General features: G+C 37.9%; 5 protein-coding genes across 8 annotated transcripts; 2 read left to right on the forward strand and 3 right to left on the reverse strand.

Annotated features, from left to right (window-relative positions):
- Positions 1-2,349: 2,349 nt before the first annotated feature.
- On the reverse strand, positions 2,350-3,049 carry LOC106385445 (putative lipid-transfer protein DIR1). Its single transcript, XM_013825359.3, has 2 exons — positions 2,658-3,049; positions 2,350-2,559 (listed from the first exon to the last, which is right to left on the reverse strand). Coding segments are annotated over exons 1-2 (303 nt in total). The 5' UTR covers positions 2,960-3,049; the 3' UTR covers positions 2,350-2,558.
- A 1,948-nt stretch (positions 3,050-4,997) lies between these two features.
- On the reverse strand, positions 4,998-5,676 carry LOC106385955 (putative lipid-transfer protein DIR1). 2 transcript variants are annotated; one of them, XM_022695381.2, is made up of 2 exons: positions 5,328-5,676; positions 4,998-5,246 (listed from the first exon to the last, which is right to left on the reverse strand). In XM_022695381.2, exons 1-2 carry the CDS (start codon positions 5,638-5,640, stop codon positions 5,212-5,214), a joined length of 348 nt encoding a protein of 115 aa, XP_022551102.1. In that variant the 5' UTR covers positions 5,641-5,676; the 3' UTR covers positions 4,998-5,211. The 2 variants fall into 2 exon arrangements, with proteins under 2 accessions (XP_022551102.1, XP_013681306.1); XM_013825852.3 differs by having other exon boundaries at positions 4,998-5,230; positions 5,328-5,670.
- A 3,378-nt stretch (positions 5,677-9,054) lies between these two features.
- LOC106353667 lies at positions 9,055-10,599 on the reverse strand. The gene is made up of 2 exons (XM_013793447.3): positions 9,971-10,599; positions 9,055-9,866 (listed from the first exon to the last, which is right to left on the reverse strand). The coding sequence occupies exons 1-2, from the start codon at positions 10,034-10,036 to the stop codon at positions 9,630-9,632; spliced, it is 303 nt and encodes a 100-aa protein (XP_013648901.1). The 5' UTR covers positions 10,037-10,599; the 3' UTR covers positions 9,055-9,629.
- A 714-nt stretch (positions 10,600-11,313) lies between these two features.
- Positions 11,314-18,192, forward strand: LOC106388215 (protein ENHANCED DOWNY MILDEW 2). Of its 3 annotated transcripts, none has more exons than XM_013828246.3 (19): positions 11,314-11,459; positions 11,679-12,107; positions 12,210-12,306; positions 12,536-12,589; positions 12,682-12,821; positions 13,266-13,362; positions 13,533-13,634; positions 13,744-13,988; positions 14,069-14,158; positions 14,247-14,777; positions 14,885-15,032; positions 15,114-15,215; positions 15,317-15,409; positions 15,705-15,746; positions 15,901-16,011; positions 16,096-16,167; positions 16,253-16,371; positions 16,477-16,540; positions 16,642-18,192. In XM_013828246.3, the coding sequence occupies exons 2-19, from the start codon at positions 11,692-11,694 to the stop codon at positions 18,010-18,012; spliced, it is 3,894 nt and encodes a 1,297-aa protein (XP_013683700.2). In that variant the 5' UTR covers positions 11,314-11,459; positions 11,679-11,691; the 3' UTR covers positions 18,013-18,192. The 3 variants fall into 3 exon arrangements, with proteins under 3 accessions (XP_013683700.2, XP_013683701.2, XP_048603105.1); XM_013828247.3 differs by having other exon boundaries at positions 11,329-11,459; positions 11,684-12,107; XM_048747148.1 differs by having other exon boundaries at positions 11,377-11,459; positions 11,616-12,107.
- Positions 18,193-18,253: 61 nt separating this feature from the next.
- On the forward strand, positions 18,254-20,671 carry LOC106385442 (probable long-chain-alcohol O-fatty-acyltransferase 1). Its single transcript, XM_013825358.3, has 2 exons — positions 18,254-20,196; positions 20,278-20,671. Exon 1 carries the CDS (start codon positions 18,266-18,268, stop codon positions 19,304-19,306), a length of 1,041 nt encoding a protein of 346 aa, XP_013680812.1. The 5' UTR covers positions 18,254-18,265; the 3' UTR covers positions 19,307-20,196; positions 20,278-20,671.
- Positions 20,672-22,100: the final 1,429 nt, after the last annotated feature.

Raw genomic sequence — 22,100 nt, forward strand, 5'->3', positions numbered from 1 at the left:
TTCAATGAGGAGAAGTTTCTTGACCAGCACTTCGCCACTAGACATTATAATCTCTTGAATACGGTATGGAGATACAATAGAGTTGATATGAGAGTTTACTTTAGTCCACTTGAGCTGATACTAGAAAACTTTTACTTAAATGTTTTTTTTAGACTGGTACAAAGTGTTTAGCGGATCTTTGTGGTGCATTGCATTGCGATTTTGTGTTGAGTTCCAAGAAGGCTAAGAGCAAGTGTAACCCTGCAGCTGCTGCCAAAAACAGTCATCTCTGCGAGGTTTCTTTCTTTGTCATGTTTATTCTTCTACTTCGTTCTCCAAGAAAGCTTACTTTGAGTGCCTCTTGTTCATTTCTTAGAATGTTCTCTGTGTTTCTTTGCTCCCCTCCTCATTGGTTTGTTAGTAAGAAAATTATTTCTTTTGAGTTTTACATGAACTATCGAAATAAGAAGTGGTGATTTTATTTAACTCTGAATCAGGTGAATGAGCTGCTGAGACATTCCTCCATGCCATTAGTTTTTCTTCCTTCACAAGTTCAACTTCTAAAGTTTTTTTTTTTTTAAGAACTCATACTTAAGAAACTTGCAATGTAGGATAAAAAATTAAGTATCTCTTAAGTAAAGTTCTTAACACATTTATTACTAAATAATTGATTAAGAGACCCTAATGGTTTCTAGGGATAATGGTGCTCTTAGATTTTGCTCTCTCTGTAATAGATGAATGATCCATTTACTTTTACCTCTATAAATAGATGAATGTTTTTTCCTCTATTGTAGTGGAAAACATTGGAGCAAAATTTCATAAAAACAGAGGCAGGTTGGAGATGTCCTAGGAATTGTTCTGGTGACATAGATACACTCAATGTTTTTTTCATACAGATGCTCTTAATTAGGGATGTTATATTGGGTTATCCAGCCCAACCCAGCACTAAAAAATATAAACCCAACCCTATTCTAGCCCTACTCATACTTTAGCCCTAATATGCATGAAGGGCTGGGTCAGGATTGGATCAGGGTTAGCCCATTCTGTAATGTCTTTCAAAACATAGGCAAATAATATTAACATGTGATTTAGATAATTATAGTAATATCATCAAATAATATATAATATAATCAAACAATGTTTTGCGGTTTTGGCGGGAAAACTCGATTTTCCGGTTTTGACGGGAAAACTCGATTTCCCTGTTTTGGCAGAAAAAACTCGATTTCCCTGTTTTGGCGGGAAAACTCGATTTCCCTGTTTTGGCGGGAAAACTCGATTTTTCAGTTTTGGCGGGAAAACTAGATTTCTCGGTTTTGGCGGAAAACACGATTTCTCGGTTTTGGCGGGAAAACACGATTTCTCAGTTTTGGCGGGAAAACTCGATTTCTCATTTTTGGCGGGAAAACTCGATTTCCCGGTTTCGGCGGGAAATCTAGATTTCTCGGTTTTGGCGGGAAACCACGATTTCTCGGTTTTGGCGGGAAAACACGATTTCTCGGTTTCAGCGGGAAAACTCGATTTCCCTGTTTTGGCGGAAAAAACTCGATTTCCCGATTTTGGCGGGAAAACTCGATTTCCTCGGTTTGGCGGGAAAACTAGATTTTTCGGTTTTGGCGGAAAAACACGATTTCTCGGTTTTGGCGGAAAACACGATTTCTCGGTTTTGGCGGAAAAACATGAATTCTCAGTTTTGGGGGAAAACACGATTTCTCGGTTTTGGGGGGGAAAACACGATTTCTCGGTTTTGGCGGGAAAACACGATTTCTCGGTTTTGGCGGGAAAACTCGATTTTCCGGTTTTGGCGAAAAAACTTGATTTCCCGATTTTGGCGGGAAAACTTAATTTCTCGATTTTGGCAGAAAAACTTATTTTTTCTGTTTTGGTGGGAAAACACGATTTCTCGGTTTTGGCGGAAAAACTCTATTTCTCCGGTTTGGCGGGAAAATTTGATTTCTCGGTTTTGGCCGGAAAACTCGATTTCCAGGTTTTGGTGGAAAATACTTTTTTTTTTTGCAATTTTAATGAAATATCAAATTTTTATGAATTCAGGTGGAATTTTTTTTTGAACTTTTAAGCCCAGTACTAAAACATTGTTGTTTAACAAAAAAAAAGTTATCTAGTACTGTGTAATAGGTCAACCCTATCAAAACCCTTTATTTCTTTAACCGAGCCCTAAATCGGCCCTAAACACCTTAAGAGTAAACACCTTATTGGACGGGCTGGGCCAACCCTAAGTCAAACAGCCCTATATAACATTCCTACTCTTAATATATTAGAAGAATTCATGGGCGTTATATTAGATTAGTCCAAAGCAGGGAAAAGACAGGACGAGTTAGTTTTTGGATATCCATGAAAGTAGAACACAATGGATGAAAGCCAAAAGCAATACTTTATTGTTTTCATTAATGTGTAGAACACGGTTCCTGTAGACAGAAAAGGTGACTTAAAAATAACTTCAAAATTTGTTGATTTTATTTGAATCGAACACCATAAGAAATTATAACTTCGAGACCTAATATTCAGATGGTGGCAAAGTACGCAGCAGGCCGGCTTGTGTCCACTCCACCTCAGTTCTTCAATCTGCGTGTTAGAGAAGAACAATTGAAAAAACGTAAGACTTTCTCTCTTTTACTCAACCAGTTTCTAGTATTGTTAATGGTACTTTGATCTTTACCGACCATGGCAAGCATGATGGATTGTTAACGCCACAATTGGCAAAAAGAGCCTTGAGTTTTGATGGGTCAATCCCGGACCTGGAGAGGAACGGGCAGAGACATTCAAGATTCGCGGTTTTGGCCACTGTGCAGCAGGCGGAAGTCGGAGGTGGCGGGTGGTTTCCAGTGACAGCTGGACGACATTTCTGCAAGTCATTTGTGTCGACGTTACATAGGGGAATGCTCTTAGCTTCTTGGATCATCATCACTGCGGTTAACACCAGCGCAAGAACTGTGATGAGGATTCTTGTATTGTTCTTACCCATTTCTGTCTTTTTCTAATCTTCACTCTCTCTCAACTCGTTGGTGAAAAGTTAAATCTAATGAGCTTCTTATATAGCAATGTAAATGCTAAGTGAAAGTAGTAGATCATGGCACGGGTCTTTTACGTTGAAAATTCGTAAGCAAACGGAAAAATGTGGGATACCTTAGTCATAGGCGGCTTAGGTGGGGAGACTAGGGCTGGGCAAATAAACCGAACCCGAAAACCCGAACCGAATCCGATCCGATAAAAATGAATCCGAACCGATCCGAACCCGATGTAAATACCGAATGGATCTTGTTTTGTGGTATTTCGGGTTATGTGTATTATCCGAACCGAACCCGAATCTAAATGAATATCCGATAGAACCCGAAAAATTCAAAACCTCTAAAAGATCTTGTACCAAACATGATCTCAATTCCTAATATATATCCAAAATACACTAAGAAATATTGAACATCTAAAATACTTATCTATTACACGAAGGTTGGTGGTTCTATTACATGAAGGTTGATGGTTGAAGATGGCCGTTGAATCTTGAAGTATTTAGATTTAGATTTTGTTTTCGTTAAACAATGTTTCTCATTTCATGAGAACTTGGTTTTCGTTTTATGCTTTTATTTATTGGGTTTTATTTTTATCAGTAAATATGTTTACTTTTCGTTTGATTTTGAATGATCACGGTTGATGTTCCTTATTTTTGAATCGATTTTACTTAAGTTTTGGTTACAAAATAGGTACAGATCAGGTATTTTAAAACTGAAGAACCGGTTTTACTCATGATTTGGTTATAAAATAAGTAAAAATCAGGTACTTTTAAACCGAAAAACCGATTGAGACCCGAACTCAAAAGTATATTGGGTTGTACCGGTTCTTTAAAGATTTACTAACCCCGACCCGAACCCGATAGAACCCGAACTGGTCCCGAACCGAACTTTCATATAATCCGAATGGGGCTGATTTTGATAAACCCGAAAAACCGAAACCCGATTGGGACCCCGAATGCCCAGGCCTAGGGGAGACAATCGGTGACTGCCCCCAGTTCATGCAGATATCTCCATATAATAAGAATTAAGGGTCCATTACAAATTTGTACAATTTTAACTATCTAAAAACAGTCTAAAAAATTCACAAATATATGCTTTTTCTTCATTAAATTTACAAAAATATTTTTTTTTAAATTTAATATAAATATAAATATAGGGGTATGCGTAATTGTTTTTGCTTTAGAAGTTAGAACCATTAGCTATGGAGTGCACGAAGACCTTTCAGTTCTCTGATGTAGTGTTTGCGACAGATTTTTCTTAATTGGTGAAAATGATGTCGACACCGGAGCACTGGCCAGCTTTCTCTACACACATGAAAGAATTCAAACGCAGTAAGTGTTTCTTCCCTGATTTCCAGATCAGACATATTCCAAGAACACAAAACACCTTGACGGACAGACTTGCATGTGGTGCGAGAAATTCTCCTACGGCTATGCTTTATGTCGATTCCATACCATCGGCTTGACTCTCCGAACCGGCTGGCGTAGTTATTTAGTTTAGCAGTTGTTGTCAAAAAAAAAATATAAAGTTAGAACCATTAAAACGTTGAGCCGACCCTGACCTTGGTTTCATGCATAAAGTCTCCGGGTTGGTAGATCAGCTGAAAGAACTTTCTCCTTTACGTGGTTCAATAGGTCTTGGTCTTCGTATTTTGTTTGGCCCTTGTCATTGTCAAGTCATATATGTTTGTTTTAAACCAAAGCAAAAAGAAATGTCATAGATTTTTTTGTAAATGATCAAAAGATTGTCATGTCTTCTTGTCATGTAACACCAGGTCTCTAGTTTGTGAACGTACTATTTGATTTCTCGTGATCCATGTCACAAGACTCACAACACCAGAAATAAAGGTAAGTAAAGCATGTGCACACTATCCACTGCTACTGGAGACAGGTTGTCTATTTTCATCAGTCTTCTGTGATTTATAGTCGAGAAAAGTAATGATGAGTATTCGACAAAAAAAAAAGTAATGATGAGTTAGTTTTTCGGATTGTCAAGAAATAAACAGCTTTATGCTTTACCGTTTTCCTGAATATATAGAACATGGTCTTCCTCTATACACAACACAAGGTATATCGAACATCATTACAATTCTTTGATTTATTTGGATTAGAACATTAAAACATCGTAAATTCAGTACATCAGATATTCAGATCAGATGCAGGACAAGACCCAACAAACACTTGCAGCACCATAGAGACATATATATGTCTCAAGCTCCATTCTTCAAACTGCGCGAAGCCAAAACTTTAGACACTTTAATTTTAAAATCCTGATAAATTTATCAATCACATGAGAAATACAATTAATATATTCTTTTCGTTTTACCTCGGCAACTAGGAGGGATTGCTATAACGCCACATTTGGCTACAAGAGCCGCAACTTTAGATGGATCAATCCCTAAAATAGGGAGATAAAACTTGAATCTGCAGAAGCATTCCAAATTAGCGGATCGGACCACTACGCAGCACTCGCTGACCGGAGGCGGGGGGTTGATTCCAGTGACGGCTGGACGACATTTCTGCATATCGTTTATGTCGATTTGGCAAATGGTAAGGCTTGTAACTTCTTTCACCATTATTGCAGCGGTTAAAACCATTGCAAGAACTGTAGATTGCGTAAGGATATTGTTCTTCCCCATTTTCTACTTATGGAAACCATTCATATCTTCTTACTATATATGAGCTTTTTATTATATAGCAAAGCTTTAATGCTAACTGAAAGGTGCTAGTAACGTAAGATATGTAATCATTAGGAGTTTTTGGGTTTAGATGCGTGAAGAAACGGACGAATGTGTGATGGCTTAGTTGCATTGCATGCCCTAGTATCCGGGCTGTGAAAGACAATATATTTTTAACTAGCTGCGTGACCAAATGTCGTCTTTTGTTTTGTTTCTCTTTACTGAGTAATAAAAATGATTATATATACTAGGGGTTTTCCCGGGCTACGCCCGGGATATTCGTATAATTTTTTGTTAACTTAAAAAGAAATTACATTTATGAACATAGACCATGTATATATATATTACAATCGACTTTAAACTATTAAATTGATAGAAATTCTAAAATTTGTTTGTATTTATTCACTATCTTGTATCTAACCAAATTAAAATCATATATAGAATGAGAAGTAAGATGAGTGAAAACTAACAAAACTGGTTATGATTTAAATACATTGTGTTAAGTTTTTGTTCTGTATAAAAATGTGTAAGATTTACAACTGATTTAAACCTTGTTTTCATTTTAGAATCTTTGGGTTCTTATGAGATTGAAAAGTTTTATAATAGAAATAAAATTGTATAAAAAATTGATCCAAATGTAAAAGTAGTATCATTGTCCAAGCCAAACCAAATTAAAGAACAATTTTTTTAGACAAACCATTACCAAAACTTGATATTTAAGACTGCATACACTTGTATGAACCTATAATCATTCACGTGACAATGATCTGATCAGGGAATCACTTTAGACTAATCTTAAGACAAAATCTTCTTACCGCCCTCCCTCTTAGTTAGTCCCGACTTCTTTATCGTCTTTAGAGAGCACTATATATCCTTTCTCGGACTGGATTCCATGATTTCTTTAATCTCGAGCTCCATACAGAGTATGCACTCTGCAAGAAAAAGCAATTTGAAGCTACTCAATTGATCAAGTCTAGCATGTTAATACAACACACACACTACTCACTTCACCTCTATAGCTTAAGATTAGAACCCACATTTACGGTGTCATGATACATCTTGTCCATTTGCCAGGTAAGAAGTATTTTTTTTAGTAATTTCCACAAACCTTTCAGTCTCATCAAAAGAAACATGTGAACCATACACTTACGCCTGCAACTCTGGAGGGAGCATGCCAATAAAATGATGATATTAGATGAGAAACCAAAAAAGTATTAAAGTGAAGTTAAGAGTTTTAGATGAGAAACCAAAAAGGAAAAGTGTTGCATGCTCTTCTTGTAAGCCTTATTCGACGTATAGTTGATGACTTATGCATAAAAGGGGTTTAATGAGAGGTTGAGATTCTCATCTAAAATAGCTAACACCGATGATATCAAGTATCAAATTATATTCAAGCAGCAAATTATATTCCTAAGTGTAAAAATGGAAATAAATTAATTTAAGATTAGAATAGTCCCTTTGATGAAGTTTCTCAACATATATTTCCTGCTAGAGAAAATAACAAAATGAGGACCAAGCATCAAGGCAATCACATATAATCTTCAGATCACTTTGGAACTTCACCATTAGCTCGTAACGATCCATCTCGCCAGAGAAAATTTTCAAATTATAATACGTGAGGTAGAAAGTAGACGGATGCTCTGCCTTAAAAAAAATAATCATAAACTGCATCTGATGTTACAGAGAAAATGAAGAATGAATCAGCTCACTATATAAACTTGGTGAAGAGAATATTCAAGAATCAAAAACCTTAACGACATAGGACTCCTTGTGACAGAACAAAAGCCGTAGTTGAACACGGTAAGCGGCGTATAAAGAAACTCAGAGGAAGATAGGTCACTTGTGCGGTAAAATGAAGATATAATTTATTTCACTTTCTACTATTCAGATCATATTCAGATCATATATGCACAGCACATGTAAACAATGATAGGTCACTTGTGCAGTAATATGAAGATATAATTTATTTCACTTTCTACATTACTGGTCCTGAAATTATTGTAAGAAAAGTGAATAAATTAATTAACCATAGTCTGAGAAGATTATAAGGATTGCATGTGGTTGCATGTTTCGCCATCTGAATTACTTCTTCAAAATGAGAGGGAAACCAATCAAAATGATGGCCTGTTTTGCCGTCTAAATCACACGGTATTGCATACCAATAAATTTGAAGAAAAGCTTTACTTTAATGTGGTTTTCGAGATTTTAGGTCATGTGGCATCATCTCCAGTTACGAAAAAAGAACACTAACTGTATATAAACATTATTATTTTAAAAAGTGATATTTTAATTTTTTATAAATGATTTTTTTTTCTTTATACTTTAGTTTTGATTTTATCATTTATATTTCTATTTAAAATATAATTTTTGTTATTTTGTCTTTCTCAGAAAATAATTAATCATCATATGATTTTATCATTTTATATCTAGGCTTAGGCAGGGGGCGTGGGGGTGGGGGGCTTGCAAGATTTATAACAAAGAATAGGCACCAAAGCGACGATATAATGAACGTAACTTATAAACTATGGCTACATGAGGTCATTCCGATTACTGATTTTTTTTATGTGCAAGGGAACATAATTATTGTATAAAAATAACTATTGCTTTATAGAATGAGTATAAAAATACCTATGCTGAATGAGTAGTAGCACTAATATAGATCAAACTGTGAGTTGTTTTGAATATGATCTACCAATACAATGATAAAAATGAATCTAATAGACACCAAAGTATATACCTGCAGATTCCACTGGTTGGTCAGGGGGTGGCGTGGCCATTGTGATTAAGCTTTCACAGTTTCTGGAGTTGAAAACCGAGAAGAAGGTGTACTACGTTTCTTGCGCTTATGCGTGAGGAATATGCGTATTTAGCAGATTTGGGTTTACTTGGAAGAGGTATAGAGAAAGAGTGTAAATGCTGGCACAATGAATAATACTTCTTTCCTTCTCAGATCAAGATTTTTCGTGATTTTGAGATTTGAAACTTATTTTGTATTAAATTAAAGATCATGTGCATTGATTAGATTGTGAGAGTTTTGATTTATTCCGAAAAACCCCCGGAAACTCTAGTCAGCACCACGTACACCTATCTCTCCTTGAACTTACTACAAACAGATTCTCTCATACCCACTACATAAGTCAACAAAACATAAAACATACTACATATGCAAAAGGCAAATGACCTTTTCCCAGATCCCTAAAGAGCCTGTGTCCATTCACATAGATCAAAGAACCATAGACTGTGAAAATCGTAAATGAATAACATTAAAATTAAAACAAAACACATGGGTTTGTCCTTCAGCAACTTGATAACATGCCACTACTCGTATCAAACTTAACTTCATTCTTAAGAACTAAAAGATTTGAAACACATAAATACTACCAAAACAATGTAGATTTAAAAAAAAAAGATAAGTGAACCAATAGATAGTAATACCGAAATGGTTCTAATCCGCAAAAACAGAGTCTAGAAAGGAAAGTAACAATGCATAGTCTTTAATAAAACCAAAAAACAGAGATAAGAAATTTCAGCCACAATTGTCCCGTTAGACTTCTGCTGACTCAACAACATCAGAACTCTTCTTCACTTTCTCATCAGCAGATTTCCCTTTCCATCTTCAGCTTCCTCATCCAAGTTGCCATCCAAGATGCCTTCAGGGTCCAGAGCCTCAGGGTGCAGTACCTTGGTGACAGTGAAAGACATGAGATAGAAACATGAGATCATCCAAGCCAACGCAATATTACAGCCTTAAAACGTTGAAAACCAAACTGAAGATACATATTTTCTCGGGTCAAGATCAACCAGCCTTAAAACGTTTAATACTCTCTAGACTAACAGCCAAAATTGCAAAGATCAGACACAACCAAGCAATATTTCATCATAACATAATCAAAACCAATCTGTTTACACAATTATATGGATTAAGAACCATAAAGGTCTCCTTTACGGTCTCAGGCCTCATCAAATTCCTTGTGCCCATAGAATCGGATCCGATCCTCAGGAAACCCAACCGTACTGTCCGCTGAAACAGAGAGGACGGAGTTCCAAAAGAAAGTCACGGTCACATTTGGCTCAACAACACGGTACACAATCTTGCTCTTAGACCCGTAGAAGTTGGTGAGTCTGTATATGGAACCAGCAACCAAGTGTGGCAGATAGGTGTCAATCCTCCCTGGCGGAATAAACCCCTGAATCACAATACCATGTTCATAACAGCGGAACAACCTTAGTTACTGTCAATCATTCGACAAACCACAATAGATAAATCAAACAAATATACTGCGAATCAGACCTGCTCGTCGATGAGCAGCATCTTCGTGTGGTCCGAGTCCCACATCCCTGAAGGACAAAACTGCATCGGACTTGTCAGAGGAGACAACGGCCTTTCCTTGGCGTTTCTTGTACCTAGCTTCTCCGGCGACAGCGTTGGCGGAGGAGTCACCAGTTATGCCTCTTTTTGGCCTAGCTACGACAGAGGAATCGGCGGTTTCAGAGGAACGGTTCACAGGCTCACCGGCGGAGTTGACCAACTTCGCGGAGGTAAGATCGCCGGAAACAGAGGTCTTGCTGTTGGAATTCATCGTTCTTGAGATTTTTGAGAGTATTGAATCCTTTCGGAAATGACCCGATATAAATAGGAGGAGATACATGAAGGCAAAACGAACCCATTAAAGAAGAATTCATGGTGCAGAGATGGATTAATGGGGTGGTGGCGATGAAACGATTTCCGTTGAGAAATCCAATCGCCGATTTCTCCACTCTCGTCGAAGAAGAAGGAAGAACAGAGACGGTAAGAGGTAGCACGAGAAATTAGGGTAAATCACGAAAACGAACTGGGCCTAATAGACCTTACAGATAAACAAATTAAAAACAAAGAAAAGTCCATTCGGTTTTTTGAATACTTTTGCCTACGTGGCACAACCACAGTTGAGGATATGTTACTTTTAGTATTGTATAGATATATATATATATATATATATATATATATATGAATATAGTAAGATTGAGTTTTTGATGACTTTGTATTTAACGAAAATCTTTTGTTTCATAATATATGGGGATTTATTAATATATGGTGGATTGCATAATTCGTTATTTTTTCTTCTGAATATTGTTTTATACTTGGAATTGTCTACCGATATTAGATGTACATTTATTTCAAAAACATAAAAATAAATAATTATACGCCACAGCAATGGAAATCTCTCAAAAACATATATGCTAAAATTAGATTTGTCAACAAAGACAACAATGGAAATCTTTTCTTTTGAACTAACAATGGAAATCTCTTCAAATAATGGAAAAATGTCAATTAAAATTTATTTGGGAAATAATTCAATAGTAACAAATATATGGTTAATTTAGACAAAAAGTAAACAATAGATGGTGTTAATGAAGCAACGAAAATAATTTAGAAACATTGGGTCCAAACTGAAGAAATAATTTAGTGGTCTAATTTAGAAACGATCGACACCTAAAACAAGTCCTTGTTAAAGCGTGAGGTCCACCGTGTCTCCTCCGCCTGTCGTTATCATAGAGCGAGTATCTGCTCCTCTTTTTGAATATTGGGCCTATTCTACCAAAGCAATTATCAGTACGGGCTTTACACACAAAACAGCCCACAAAAGCACACGTTTCTCAGCACGTGCGCGCACACGTTTCTTTAATCGTTTGTTCTCTCGTCTCCTCTTTCGTTCGCGCTGTGACGATTCGTCCTCTCTTTTTGATTCGATTCCGTCAAGTACACAGAGCGAGGAAGACTCATAGGAGAATTCTCAAAGGTTCTTGCTCCTTCTTCTTCTTCGTGTGATCGTTATTTCGTTTAGTTCTTCGATTCCTTTTGTCTAAGACGAGCCCTAATTCCCAATTTCGATTTTCCCGATTAGGGTTTAGGAGAAAGGTGTTAAATTTGCAATTTTGCCCCTTTTCGTTTCCAGTTAAACGTTATTTGGTCTCTCTCCGTTTACAATTGGAAGATCAACTCTCTTGTGATCGTTTAGTTCAGGGAAATTGATGGCGTTTATTGACGATGACGAAGAGGAAGACTCTGTTCCTCAATCAGCCACCAATTACTATTTCGAAGATGACGATAAGGAACCTGTGTCATTCGCCTATCTGCCTATTCAGTGGAGCGACAAGGAGAAAGTGGACGGAAGTGCAGCTGGTTTGTACTTGCGAGGAACCTCTGATGATGGTCTTTTGCCTCTGCATAAGCTTGTTAAGGCTTGGAGGTTCGACCTTTCCAACTACAGACCGGAGATCTCTGTTCTCACGAAGGATAATGTCTGGATCAAGCTTGAGAAGCCGAGGAAAAGCTATGCGGAGTTGATAAGAGCTGTCCTGGTGACAGTTCACGCTCTTCGGTTTCTTGGGAGGAACCCTCAGGCTTCTGAAAGATCTCTCTGGGAGCGTTTGTCTAAGATTTTCAAGTAATCTGACTCTCTCTTTTTTTTTTTTTTTAAATAACTCTTTTGTTCTTCTCTCTGTCATTCTTTTGGCTTTGACACCTGTGTTCTGGATGTTGTTTGTAGGGCATATGACGTGAAGCCATCACAGAATGATTTGGTCGATCACATTGATTTAATCGCTGAAGCTGTTAAAAGAGATGGAAAACTGTCAAAATCCAAGGTTAGTACGGAGACTTCTGCTGACTTTCTGGTCGGTTAGATGTTTGATTTAGAAGAGGCCATCTATTATAGTGTTGTAGTTTCAGTGTCTTGGAGAGTTTGTGATGACCATATTTGTTATCAGGAGTTTTGTTCGCTTCATGGCATGAATGTTTTCTGTATATGTATCATCTTTTTACCCTGACTCTCTCCTAATCTTGTGGGGTTTGTCTTTTTTTTTGTGTGGCTAGTTTATACCTGCATTTCTCTCAAAGAAGCCTACCAAATTGAGATTACTTGATGAGGTTTGCTTTTTTTCCCACTTGCTTACTCGTTTTCCTCATGTGTGTTTTCCCCTCGGTCTTAACTTCTGCTAAGAGTTGCTATTATATATCAGGACAATCCGAAGGATGATTTCATAGTTGAAGATGACTCAGCTGTAGCTTCCAATGAAGATGAATTGGATGATGAAGAAGACGATGATGACTATTTTGAGTCTGTTTGTGCAATTTGTGACAATGGTGGCGAGCTTTTGTGGTATGTTTCCTTGCTGGATATTGATCTTGGAGTTCGATTTTCTTTGGATTTGCTTTGCAGAATAAGTCTTCCACCTTTTATCTGTTTTGTTAGAATATGGCTCCTTTGTTTGTTTGTGTTATGCTGGCGCTTTTTTACATAGAGCGTGTATTTTCTCCAAAAGATTGACAACCTTTAGCGTTTCAAACAATCTTTTTGTTAATTTAGACTCTAGTGTACCTTCCGTTTTCATTTTTAGGTTGCCATTTTTGGTTTGCAAAAATATTTAATCAAACGCTCAAAATGTTAGCAATGTGAAAGATGCAAAAGCAAATGCAGAAATTGTCAGTTGTTTGAGACAACCGGTGCCTAAAAAGGTTTCTAAAGATCCACCGGTTTTGTTCTAGATTATGTGTTTTTATTTCAGTGAGCCAAATCATAAGTCTTGTGTTCTGCTTTGTGCAGTTGTGAAGGAAGCTGCCTGAGATCATTCCACGCTACCAGAAGAGATGGTGTTGATTCACATTGCGATTCTCTTGGCATGACGAAGATGCAAGTGGAAGTATGTCACATATAATATTTTCTTATGAGTTCTGAATATATCTGAGCACCTTGGTCTTCTTGTCTTATTATTTAACATTTTTCTGTATGGTTTGCTTATCCTTTTAATTTTTTTACGGCCTTGAGTAGGCACGGAGTTAATTGTTATTGTTGTTATGGATTATTTTCCAGGCGATTCAGAAATACTATTGCCCAAACTGTGAGCATAAGATCCATAGTTGTTTTATTTGCAAGAAGCTTGGTTCCTCTGATAACTCCAATGGCGCAGCAGAGGTATGGATTATTTATCACTAATGTCGAATTCTGGTCAGACGATTTTTGCTGATAATGGTGACTGTGAACTAACTAGATGACATTTGCAATTTATAATGTAATGCTGTAGGTTTTCCAATGCGTGTCAGCCACCTGTGGGTACTTTTACCATCCTCGTTGCGTCTCAAAACGACTACATTCAGGAAATAAAGAAGAGGCCGAAGCATTAGAGAGACAAATCATTGCGGGAGAGTTTACGTGCCCATTGCACAAATGCAGTGTGTGTAAAAACGGAGAGGTTAAGACTGACTCTGACTTGCAATTTGCTGTATGCCGGCGTTGTCCAAAGTCCTACCACAGAAAATGCCTGCCACGGTATACCTTCATATATTAGTCATTTACTTATTGTTGCACCTCTAGAATTCTATTTGAATAACTGTCTTGTTGGTTTCTAGGGAGATTTCTTTTGAAGATATTGATGACGAGGATATATTTACACGTGCATGGGCCGGTCTCTTGAACAACCGTGTACTCATATATTGCCTGTAAGATTTTTATATGCTGTATCTTAAGTGGGAATTCAAATTTAAACTTGCGTTGAGACACTTCTTTTCAATGATTTCCCTTGCGTAGAGAACATGAGATGGATGAAGAGCTCATGACACCAGTTAGGGACCATGTTGAATTTCCTATGAGCGAGGAGGAGAAGAGAAGAAAGATTCCTACGTTTAAAGATCTTGCCTCACGAGATAGATATGGACAAGCTTCTGTAAAATCATTTAGAAGTTCGTTTCCTTCTTCCAAAGATGGTGTCTCGACAAAGAAGCATGGATTAGTTTCGTCTGTACCAGATCATTTGAGGAAACGAAAGGAAGTTGATCCATTCAGAAAGTCGAACTTGGTTCGAAACAAATCCCAGAAGACGATGGAATATGGACAGTCTCGTGAAGCTGGCAAGAAGAAAGTGGAAGTGAATGAAGCACACGATGCTGAACACAGCAAGGTCTCACTGGGTGAGGGGTTGCTTAATTACATGCATGATTCTAACATAGTAAAATCTCGGCGCGTGGTTCCAGTCGACAGCAAACACAGTAAGACCGACTCATTCTCCTCCAAGGAGTCAGGAAGTGAAATCCCAAAATTAGACAATGATTCTCAAAGGAGGTTAGTATTTTTCTTGTTTGTAATTTAAGTTCCATTTTTTCCCGCTTAAAAAAAGTTTACGACTTATGAATAAGTTTACTCTAACATGACTACTTTTGTCACTGTAGGCTCTTGGCGATAATGAAAAAAGCTAAGGAAGAAATCACTATGGATACGATATTAAATAAATACAAAGGTCCATCCACGTACAGAAGCTCTGCAATGACTGTTCTTAGCAAGACGATCACTATGGGGAAGGTAGAGGGCTCAGTTCAGGTGGGCTAGAAAGCTGAATCCTATCTCTATCTAGGTACTCTTAGCCCTTTACTAATGAGACTTCAAACTTTGTTTCTATAGGCTGTCAGAACAGCACTGAAAAAGCTTGAGGAAGGAGGAAGTATTGAGGATGCAAAAGCAGTTTGTGAGCCAGAGGTTCTGAGCCAAATCTTCAAGTGGAAGGTCTTACGCTTAGCTTTTTAGACATGGCCGTAGCGGTCTCTTGTAGATCCCTTCCTGCATTTTTGGTTAATCCTTTTAAATGTTTGTTTCTTTTGCTTCAGGATAAGTTCAAAGTTTATCTTGCTCCCTTTCTCCATGGTGCACGCTATTCCTCCTTCGGCCGTCATTTTACTAAGCCCGACAAACTTCAACTGGTAATCAATCTTATCAAAAGCATATTTTATCTACATCCTGCAAGGATTGTCGGTTGACATTTCAAACGTTGTGAAGTCGACAGCTGAAAGAATTAATTATCAAGGAGAATGATTGGTTATATTTTGGCTGTATAGTGTTTTCAATTGGCAACTTAAAAATCTTTCTTCGGTTAGGATCACTGTGCTGTTAGTTTATACTTTCTGACACCTGCATGACTAGTTTCTTACAATCTTTTTAACTCTTGAATCTGAAATTTGATACTTGATCAGATCTTATTCTTACTTTGTCATGCAGATTGTAGATAGGCTCCACTGGTATGCAGAAGATGGTGATATGGTGAGATTTGCTCACGAACGTTATCTATTAGTATAGTTTTATTATTTTGTTTACTTCTCTTTATATCTTTTCTGAATAATGATCTTGTTAATATAATGTATCATTTTCTAGTGTATAAACAAACGTTGCTGTTTTCTTGTTCCTCTTCCAACAGATTGTGGACTTTTGTTGTGGTGCTAATGACTTTAGCTGGCTGATGAAAGCGAAGCTTGAAGAAACGGGGAAGAAGTGTTCATATAAAAATTACGATCTTTTTCAAGCGAAGGTAAATGACCTGTGCACCTGCTATCAACGTGAGCTGTTAGTAGTCTTCTTGGCTTACTCATTGAATTGTTTCTTTTACTTTCAGAATGATTTTTGTTTTGAGAAAAGAGATTGGCTGACTGTATGCAAAGAGGAGTTGCCACCAGGTCGAAGGCTGGTAAGATAAGATTTTTTTTTAAATATGAACTTTGTGTCAGCTAAATAGTTTAGTATCTGATTATTTATCATATGCTTATGAACAGATTATGGGGCTAAATCCGCCATTTGGACTCAATGCTTCTCTTGCAAACGCTTTTGTTGCGAAGGCTCTTGAATTTCTCCCAAAGATTCTCATCCTTATAGTTCCTCCCGAGACTGACAGGTTTTAGTTTCCATCTATCTCATCTTCTCCTCTGTACTAATCAGAAAACTAAATAACGACCCCACTCTTTCTCTCTCTCATTAAATCTGTCACTTTTCTCAACAGGTTAGATAAAAAGAGGTCATCTTATGTGTGTATATGGGAAGATGAAGAGATCGTATCTGGAAAGGTAAATTATTTGCAATTTCTTGTTTGTCTGCCCTCCTTGATTTAGTTTTCTGAGATGTTGAGCCTTTCTGTTTAAATTTGCTTCTTGTTTATTCCCTTCAGTCCTTTTACCTGCCTGGATCTGTCAATAACGAAGACAAACAGTTAGAAGAAAGCTGGAATGTAGTTTCACCGCCTCTTTCTCTCTGGAGTCATCCCGACTTTGCAGCCAAGCACAGGGAAATAGCGAAGATGCATAACCATTTGCCTAGGGATGTGGGGAGCTTAAATTTGAAGAAAACTGACGAAGAAGCAAATGCATCTTTTCATCCACTTGGAGCTTCTTCTGATGGCATATGTGATGATGATAAATCTACATCAAGAGATAGTCCATTTGAAAATGGTGAGAATTCCAGATTGGAAAACGAAGATGTTCCTATGGAAGTAGATGATGAGCTTGAGGTAGCTGATTGTGTTAATAACATTCTGCTCTCTGAGAAAATTGAAGCACGGGAAACTGCAGCGCATGTTAATCATCAGTCGGATCACTTGTCAAGGAGAAGTCATCTGGAAAAGGATCAAAATACCAGAGACTACTCTAGTAGGATGCTTGGGAAGAGAAATGAGATGGAAGGGGACCGAAGAGAGTTGAATAGAAGATCCGAGAGCATCGAGATCCCCGAGATGACATCTGATTGGCAGAGTCCTGTGAGGTCTTCTTCAGATGATATATATGCTGTCTGCACATCAATTTCTAATGTGTCACCACAAAGATCTCACGAGCCTGTAGAAGCATCTCTGCCTTCAATATCAAAGAAAAAAAGTAACTTGGGAAAGGATATTAGAGAACCTGAGAGTAAGGTGCAGGGCATTAGAAAACCAGAAGAGATGCGAAATCGGCCGACGAGCTCTGCAAAATCTTCTAGAGAGGACAGCTACACTGTTCGTCCATCAACAGCAAATACGAGTGAGAAACCATATGAAGCTTTTGAACGATCTTATGGTGCATCTTTATCCCATTTTGACGACGGTCTTGCTGCTAGATATGGTTTTGGTGGAGACTACAGGATGCCGGATCCTCCATTGATACCGGATCAGTTTCCATTGGCACCAGCTATGAGGAATGGGCCTAACGAGATGTATGATTACCGAGGATACTCTGACCTCAGTAGAGGAGGGGTTGGTCCTGAAGTGTATCCACAGCAGTACGGTGGGCACTTGGGTCCCATGTTAGCACCTCCTCCAAATCTGATGGACAGTGCATTACAACAACGTTATGCTCCTCATTTTGATGAAATGAATTACCAGAGGATGGGCTCTTTCCCACCTCAGGCTCCAATGCAACCTAGTGGACACAACAACTTCTATGATCCTCAGGGCTTTCCGCAGCAACCACCACCACCACCTGGAGACTTTGGGATGAGTCCAATGGGGTTTGCCCCTGGCCCGAACTACCCTTATATGGGTAGATCTGGCGGTTGGCTTAATGACTAGAACAGTTCTAGTTTACCGTGTATCTAAAACATTAGTAGTTTGGTCGATCTTTTATCTCATCAACTAAAGTTGTAGGAAGACTAGAAGAAGAAAATCCATAGTTTTTCTATTCCACTCATAACTCTTGCTAGTGAGCCTTCTTATTTTGTTTAATATAATTAAAGAAAGCCAGCTTCCATTTCTCTTTATATTATATATATAATATATCTTATGGTGACATTTTTCAATACTGGACCCCGTCCAGATCTGAGATATGGAACAAGAGTTGAGAAACTTAAGCAAGGCATGGATCTCTGCTTTAGTCTCCATCTGTTATTGTTATTTTATCTCATTTAGAATCTCCAAAGGTGTTCTTCGGCTCATCACCATTCTTCCAGTCAGTATTCTGTTTCTTGTTCTTCCTTTGTCCTTCTCTTCTGTGCATTTTTGCGTTATTTCAGCTCTTTTTTTCTCATGGCTCGCAAATTTCAAGCTTATGCTCTTTGCTTTTGATCAAGGACCTTTGTATCCACTTCCTGCTAATCTATACCGTTTCATCTGCTATGCTTGTTTCCCCATCAAAATCAGACAAAACCCGTCTCCAAGTGGCATCGCAAATCGTCTTCGTAAGAACAAACCTATACCTAAATTTGTTTTTGCTGTCAAAATTTTGATCTTTGGTGTCTTGCTACATATCTATGAATACAGCGACAGTTTACCTCGTTTTGCTGTTTTGAGTATATATTGTCTCCATATATACCTTGAGTTGGAACTTGTTTTGGTCTTTGTCGGGGCCGTGGTATCTACTCTTCTCGGCTGTGACATCGAGCCGGTTTTCAATGAGCCCTACCTAGCCACCTCTCTACAGGACTTTTGGAGCCGCAGATGGAACCTCATGGTTTCAGCTGTCCTACGATCAACCGTCCACATTCCGGTTCAGCGTTTTTGCACACGCTTTCTCGGTCCAGACGCAGCTGTGTTAGTAGGTGTCATGGCCTCGTTCCTCGTCTCGGGTTTGATGCACGAGTTGATCTACTTTTACGCAATCCGTCTGCCTCCAACTTGGGAGGTCACTTGTTTCTTTTTGTTGCACGGTGTAGCCACTACCACAGAGATAGCGGTGAAGAGAACTCTGCGGTGGAGACCACCGCATAGGGCAGTTTCAGGTCTCGGGGTTCTAACGTTGGTGAGCGTTACTGGCGTTTGGTTCTTCCTCCCTCAACTGCTGAGAAATAATGTTCATGAAAGAGCGATTAGTGAATGTTTGTTGGTTATTGACATTGCCAAACGCACGTTGTTCATTTCTTCTTCGTGATCTTTTTTTTTTTTTTATATGGTTATCTATATATAATAGCAAACCCAATTTTGATGCCAGATGAGCTAATCATTTTTTTATAGGAAAATAAAATTTAAATCTAACGGTTTCGTTTAACAATATTTTGTAATCTAACGGACATGATCATCTCTTATTTATAAGATCCGACGTCATCAATCTCTTTCACCAAAAGGCGTCTCAATCAACTGCTCTCTGAACGAGCACCCCTTATACATCCGCCTCTTTGCAAAGGACACCTCATTTGCCTCCTTTCGGATTCAACCCGTCTCTAAAATCCATCTATATATTGAAGTTTCAGATTTCTTATCCCTTTGCATATTCCATCATCATTCTGTCCATTTACATTGTCCATCATCCTCATCCATTTTTAGATGTAAGAATTTCTCTCATACAGTTCATCACCATCGTAGTACATGTATCTGTCTTTGGTTTTTTTACTTCGTTTATTATCTGGAAATAAATCAATCCAGTGTTCGTTGTTTTATTTAAAGGGACAGATTTTCAAAAAAAAATTAACTGTTTGGTACTGCGTGGGAGGAGATGGAGTGAATCACGTAGTTTTTTTGGCCGAAGAACAATCTATGTTCTCAGATTACTTATAGATTTCGACTTATTTTGTCTCTGAAATTGGAAAATTCCCAAGTTTTTCTTACTGCAGTTGATTAAAATGTATTTTTACTTGTATGGTCCAGCACAGCCTTAATAACATCCATAAGTGCATCACTCACGCGTGTGCCTTGAAGTGGAGAAGTTTGGAGTTGGAAAAGAAGTAGAGAGACTCCAACGGTGCGTTTCTATGGGAACCTGATCCTTATGATGTCACAAATCATTAATTTATAAATACAAGCATAATCTATTCATAATAGAAGGTACGTATTAATGTAAATTTCATGCTTTTGAGTTTTGAGTGATTAAAAGATTCCATATAGTTGTGTTGTTCTGTTCCTCAGAAAGAAACACTGTAAAAACAGATGAAGAAAGAAACCAACGATGAGTTCATAAAAAGTTGTGATTATATTTTTTAGTTTCATCAATCTTGTAACATGTGAAAGAAAAGCCTTCACGGAGAAGCAGAGAGAAGGACGAGTAAACGTCCTGGCAAAGAGTAAATATAAGGTTTTCCATTGTTAGTTTATTATAATTGAGTTTGGTATGATTAGATAATAATTATAAAGTAACTGTAAACCCAATAGGTGCATTTGTAAAGTCGTGAATTGTTTGTAAAGTCGTGACTTGTTGGAAGAGTCACAAGTAGTTTTCTTTACGGTTACTTAAGAAATATATGTAAGTCATGTTGTCTTATGTAAAAAGTGTCAACAATAAAAGATAAATTTTCCAAATGTATTTTGTTCTCTTTATTTTGTCCAACATTCTTTACTGCCGCACCAGTCTCTCCCGTTTAACAGACACGTAGTTGATATTGAAGGTTCCTTGATAAATGAGGTTGGTGAAAGGTTGCAATGGATTATACCTAAAGCTCATTAGTTTGCTGTGTTCACATTATTACAAGGCAAGGCAATGTCAAAGATTAATCCCTAATTGCTTGCTCGATTAGATACCCTGAAACTCCAGACCAAAGAGGAGAAGAAGTGAGTGAATTGTTTATACGCTGCGGTGTCTTGTTATATGATCCGAAAAGCAACTTACTACAAACTAACTTCTCCAAAACTCTGGAAGGGATCCTCCCTCTGCAACATCATGTGTGAAAGTATATGACTGAAGGAGAATGACCAGTCCAATAACTTACCAACTCTCCCAATAACATCAAATTCAAAAAACCAGTTCTATATATTGTCATCAAGTTCAGTATATGACTGAAGGAGATGTAACACGGTGCTGGAGACAAGCCTTGCCGTTAGAGATCCATCGCCTCTCTCTTTTGGTCGCTGTGCATCGGATCCGAGAGGCTTTGATGTAGAGAAGAGACGCACGTACGCGGAGCCATCACGTAGAGCACTTCCGGTGCCGATCACCAAGTCATCATCTCATCGGAGGAGGGTCCGAGATCCTTGCCGTGCCGCCGGAGCCTTTATCAACTCTCGACGTAGCCGTGATCATAACCGAGCGATGCGGAGGAGGCACGATCTAAATTGGAGTTGCGGCGTTTAACACCAACCACCACCATCGTTAACCGTGAGACATAGGAGGGGAAAGCCATGTCACCGGAGAGTCGTTTCATGATCACCGAGTTTGAGCCAGCCACCATCATCAACCGTAGTCCAAGCCGCGCAGCAGCTAAGTGTTATCTTCTTGTTACTTGTGTTACAAGCAACATATTTAGCTTAAGCTAAATGTTTCATGCGTAGGAAACATGCAACTTTGGATGTTATTATTCTAAAACCTAAGCGAGGCATTTTCCCATTATCTCCGACCTTGGCTAACCTGAGGGTATTTTTCTCAACTTCTCTTACACGGCTTAGGACTGTATTAAGTTTCTGAAATATGGGGATTTGAATCCAACGAATTAAATATTATAGATATTGTAGTTAATGGATTATATTGTTTCTTAAGTTATTCTTAACTACAATGGAAGTTACTTTATTTTGTTAAGAATTGTTTAAGATCACTGACTTCAATTTTGTTGGTAACGATTTGTTTTTTTTATGAAGAAGTTAAGTCTCTTACTCGATTCCTTCAATTAATAAATAGTAGATTGTATTTTCATTTGGTTACAAAATCTATATTATTATGTCTAATAGCCGACTGCAAAAAAATATCATTATTGTAAAACTCTCTACAAAGAATATTTAGTGGTTTGGTAACGTTATTGGGT

Source organism: Brassica napus, chromosome C2, assembly GCF_020379485.1.
Source record: "Brassica napus cultivar Da-Ae chromosome C2, Da-Ae, whole genome shotgun sequence".
NCBI lineage: Eukaryota > Viridiplantae > Streptophyta > Magnoliopsida > Brassicales > Brassicaceae > Brassica > Brassica napus.

Excerpts from the sequence above, each read along its gene's own strand:
- LOC106385445 (XM_013825359.3), bottom strand. The coding sequence starts at position 2,959 with ATGGGTAAGAACAATACAAGAATCCTCATCACAGTTCTTGCGCTGGTG.
- LOC106385955 (XM_022695381.2), bottom strand. The coding sequence starts at position 5,640 with ATGGGGAAGAACAATATCCTTACGCAATCTACAGTTCTTGCAATGGTT. Across the intron at positions 5,247-5,327 it reads AATCCCTCCTAGTTGCCGAG|TTTTGGCTTCGCGCAGTTTG; the intron begins GTAAAACGAAAA and ends AAGTGTCTAAAG.
- LOC106353667 (XM_013793447.3), bottom strand. The coding sequence starts at position 10,036 with ATGCAGTTTTGTCCTTCAGGGATGTGGGACTCGGACCACACGAAGATG. Across the intron at positions 9,867-9,970 it reads TGCTGCTCATCGACGAGCAG|GGGTTTATTCCGCCAGGGAG; the intron begins GTCTGATTCGCA and ends ATTGTGATTCAG.
- LOC106388215 (XM_013828246.3), top strand. The coding sequence starts at position 11,692 with ATGGCGTTTATTGACGATGACGAAGAGGAAGACTCTGTTCCTCAATCA. Across the intron at positions 13,635-13,743 it reads ACTCCAATGGCGCAGCAGAG|GTTTTCCAATGCGTGTCAGC; the intron begins GTATGGATTATT and ends GTAATGCTGTAG. Across the intron at positions 13,989-14,068 it reads CACAGAAAATGCCTGCCACG|GGAGATTTCTTTTGAAGATA; the intron begins GTATACCTTCAT and ends GTTGGTTTCTAG.
- LOC106385442 (XM_013825358.3), top strand. The coding sequence starts at position 18,266 with ATGGAACAAGAGTTGAGAAACTTAAGCAAGGCATGGATCTCTGCTTTA.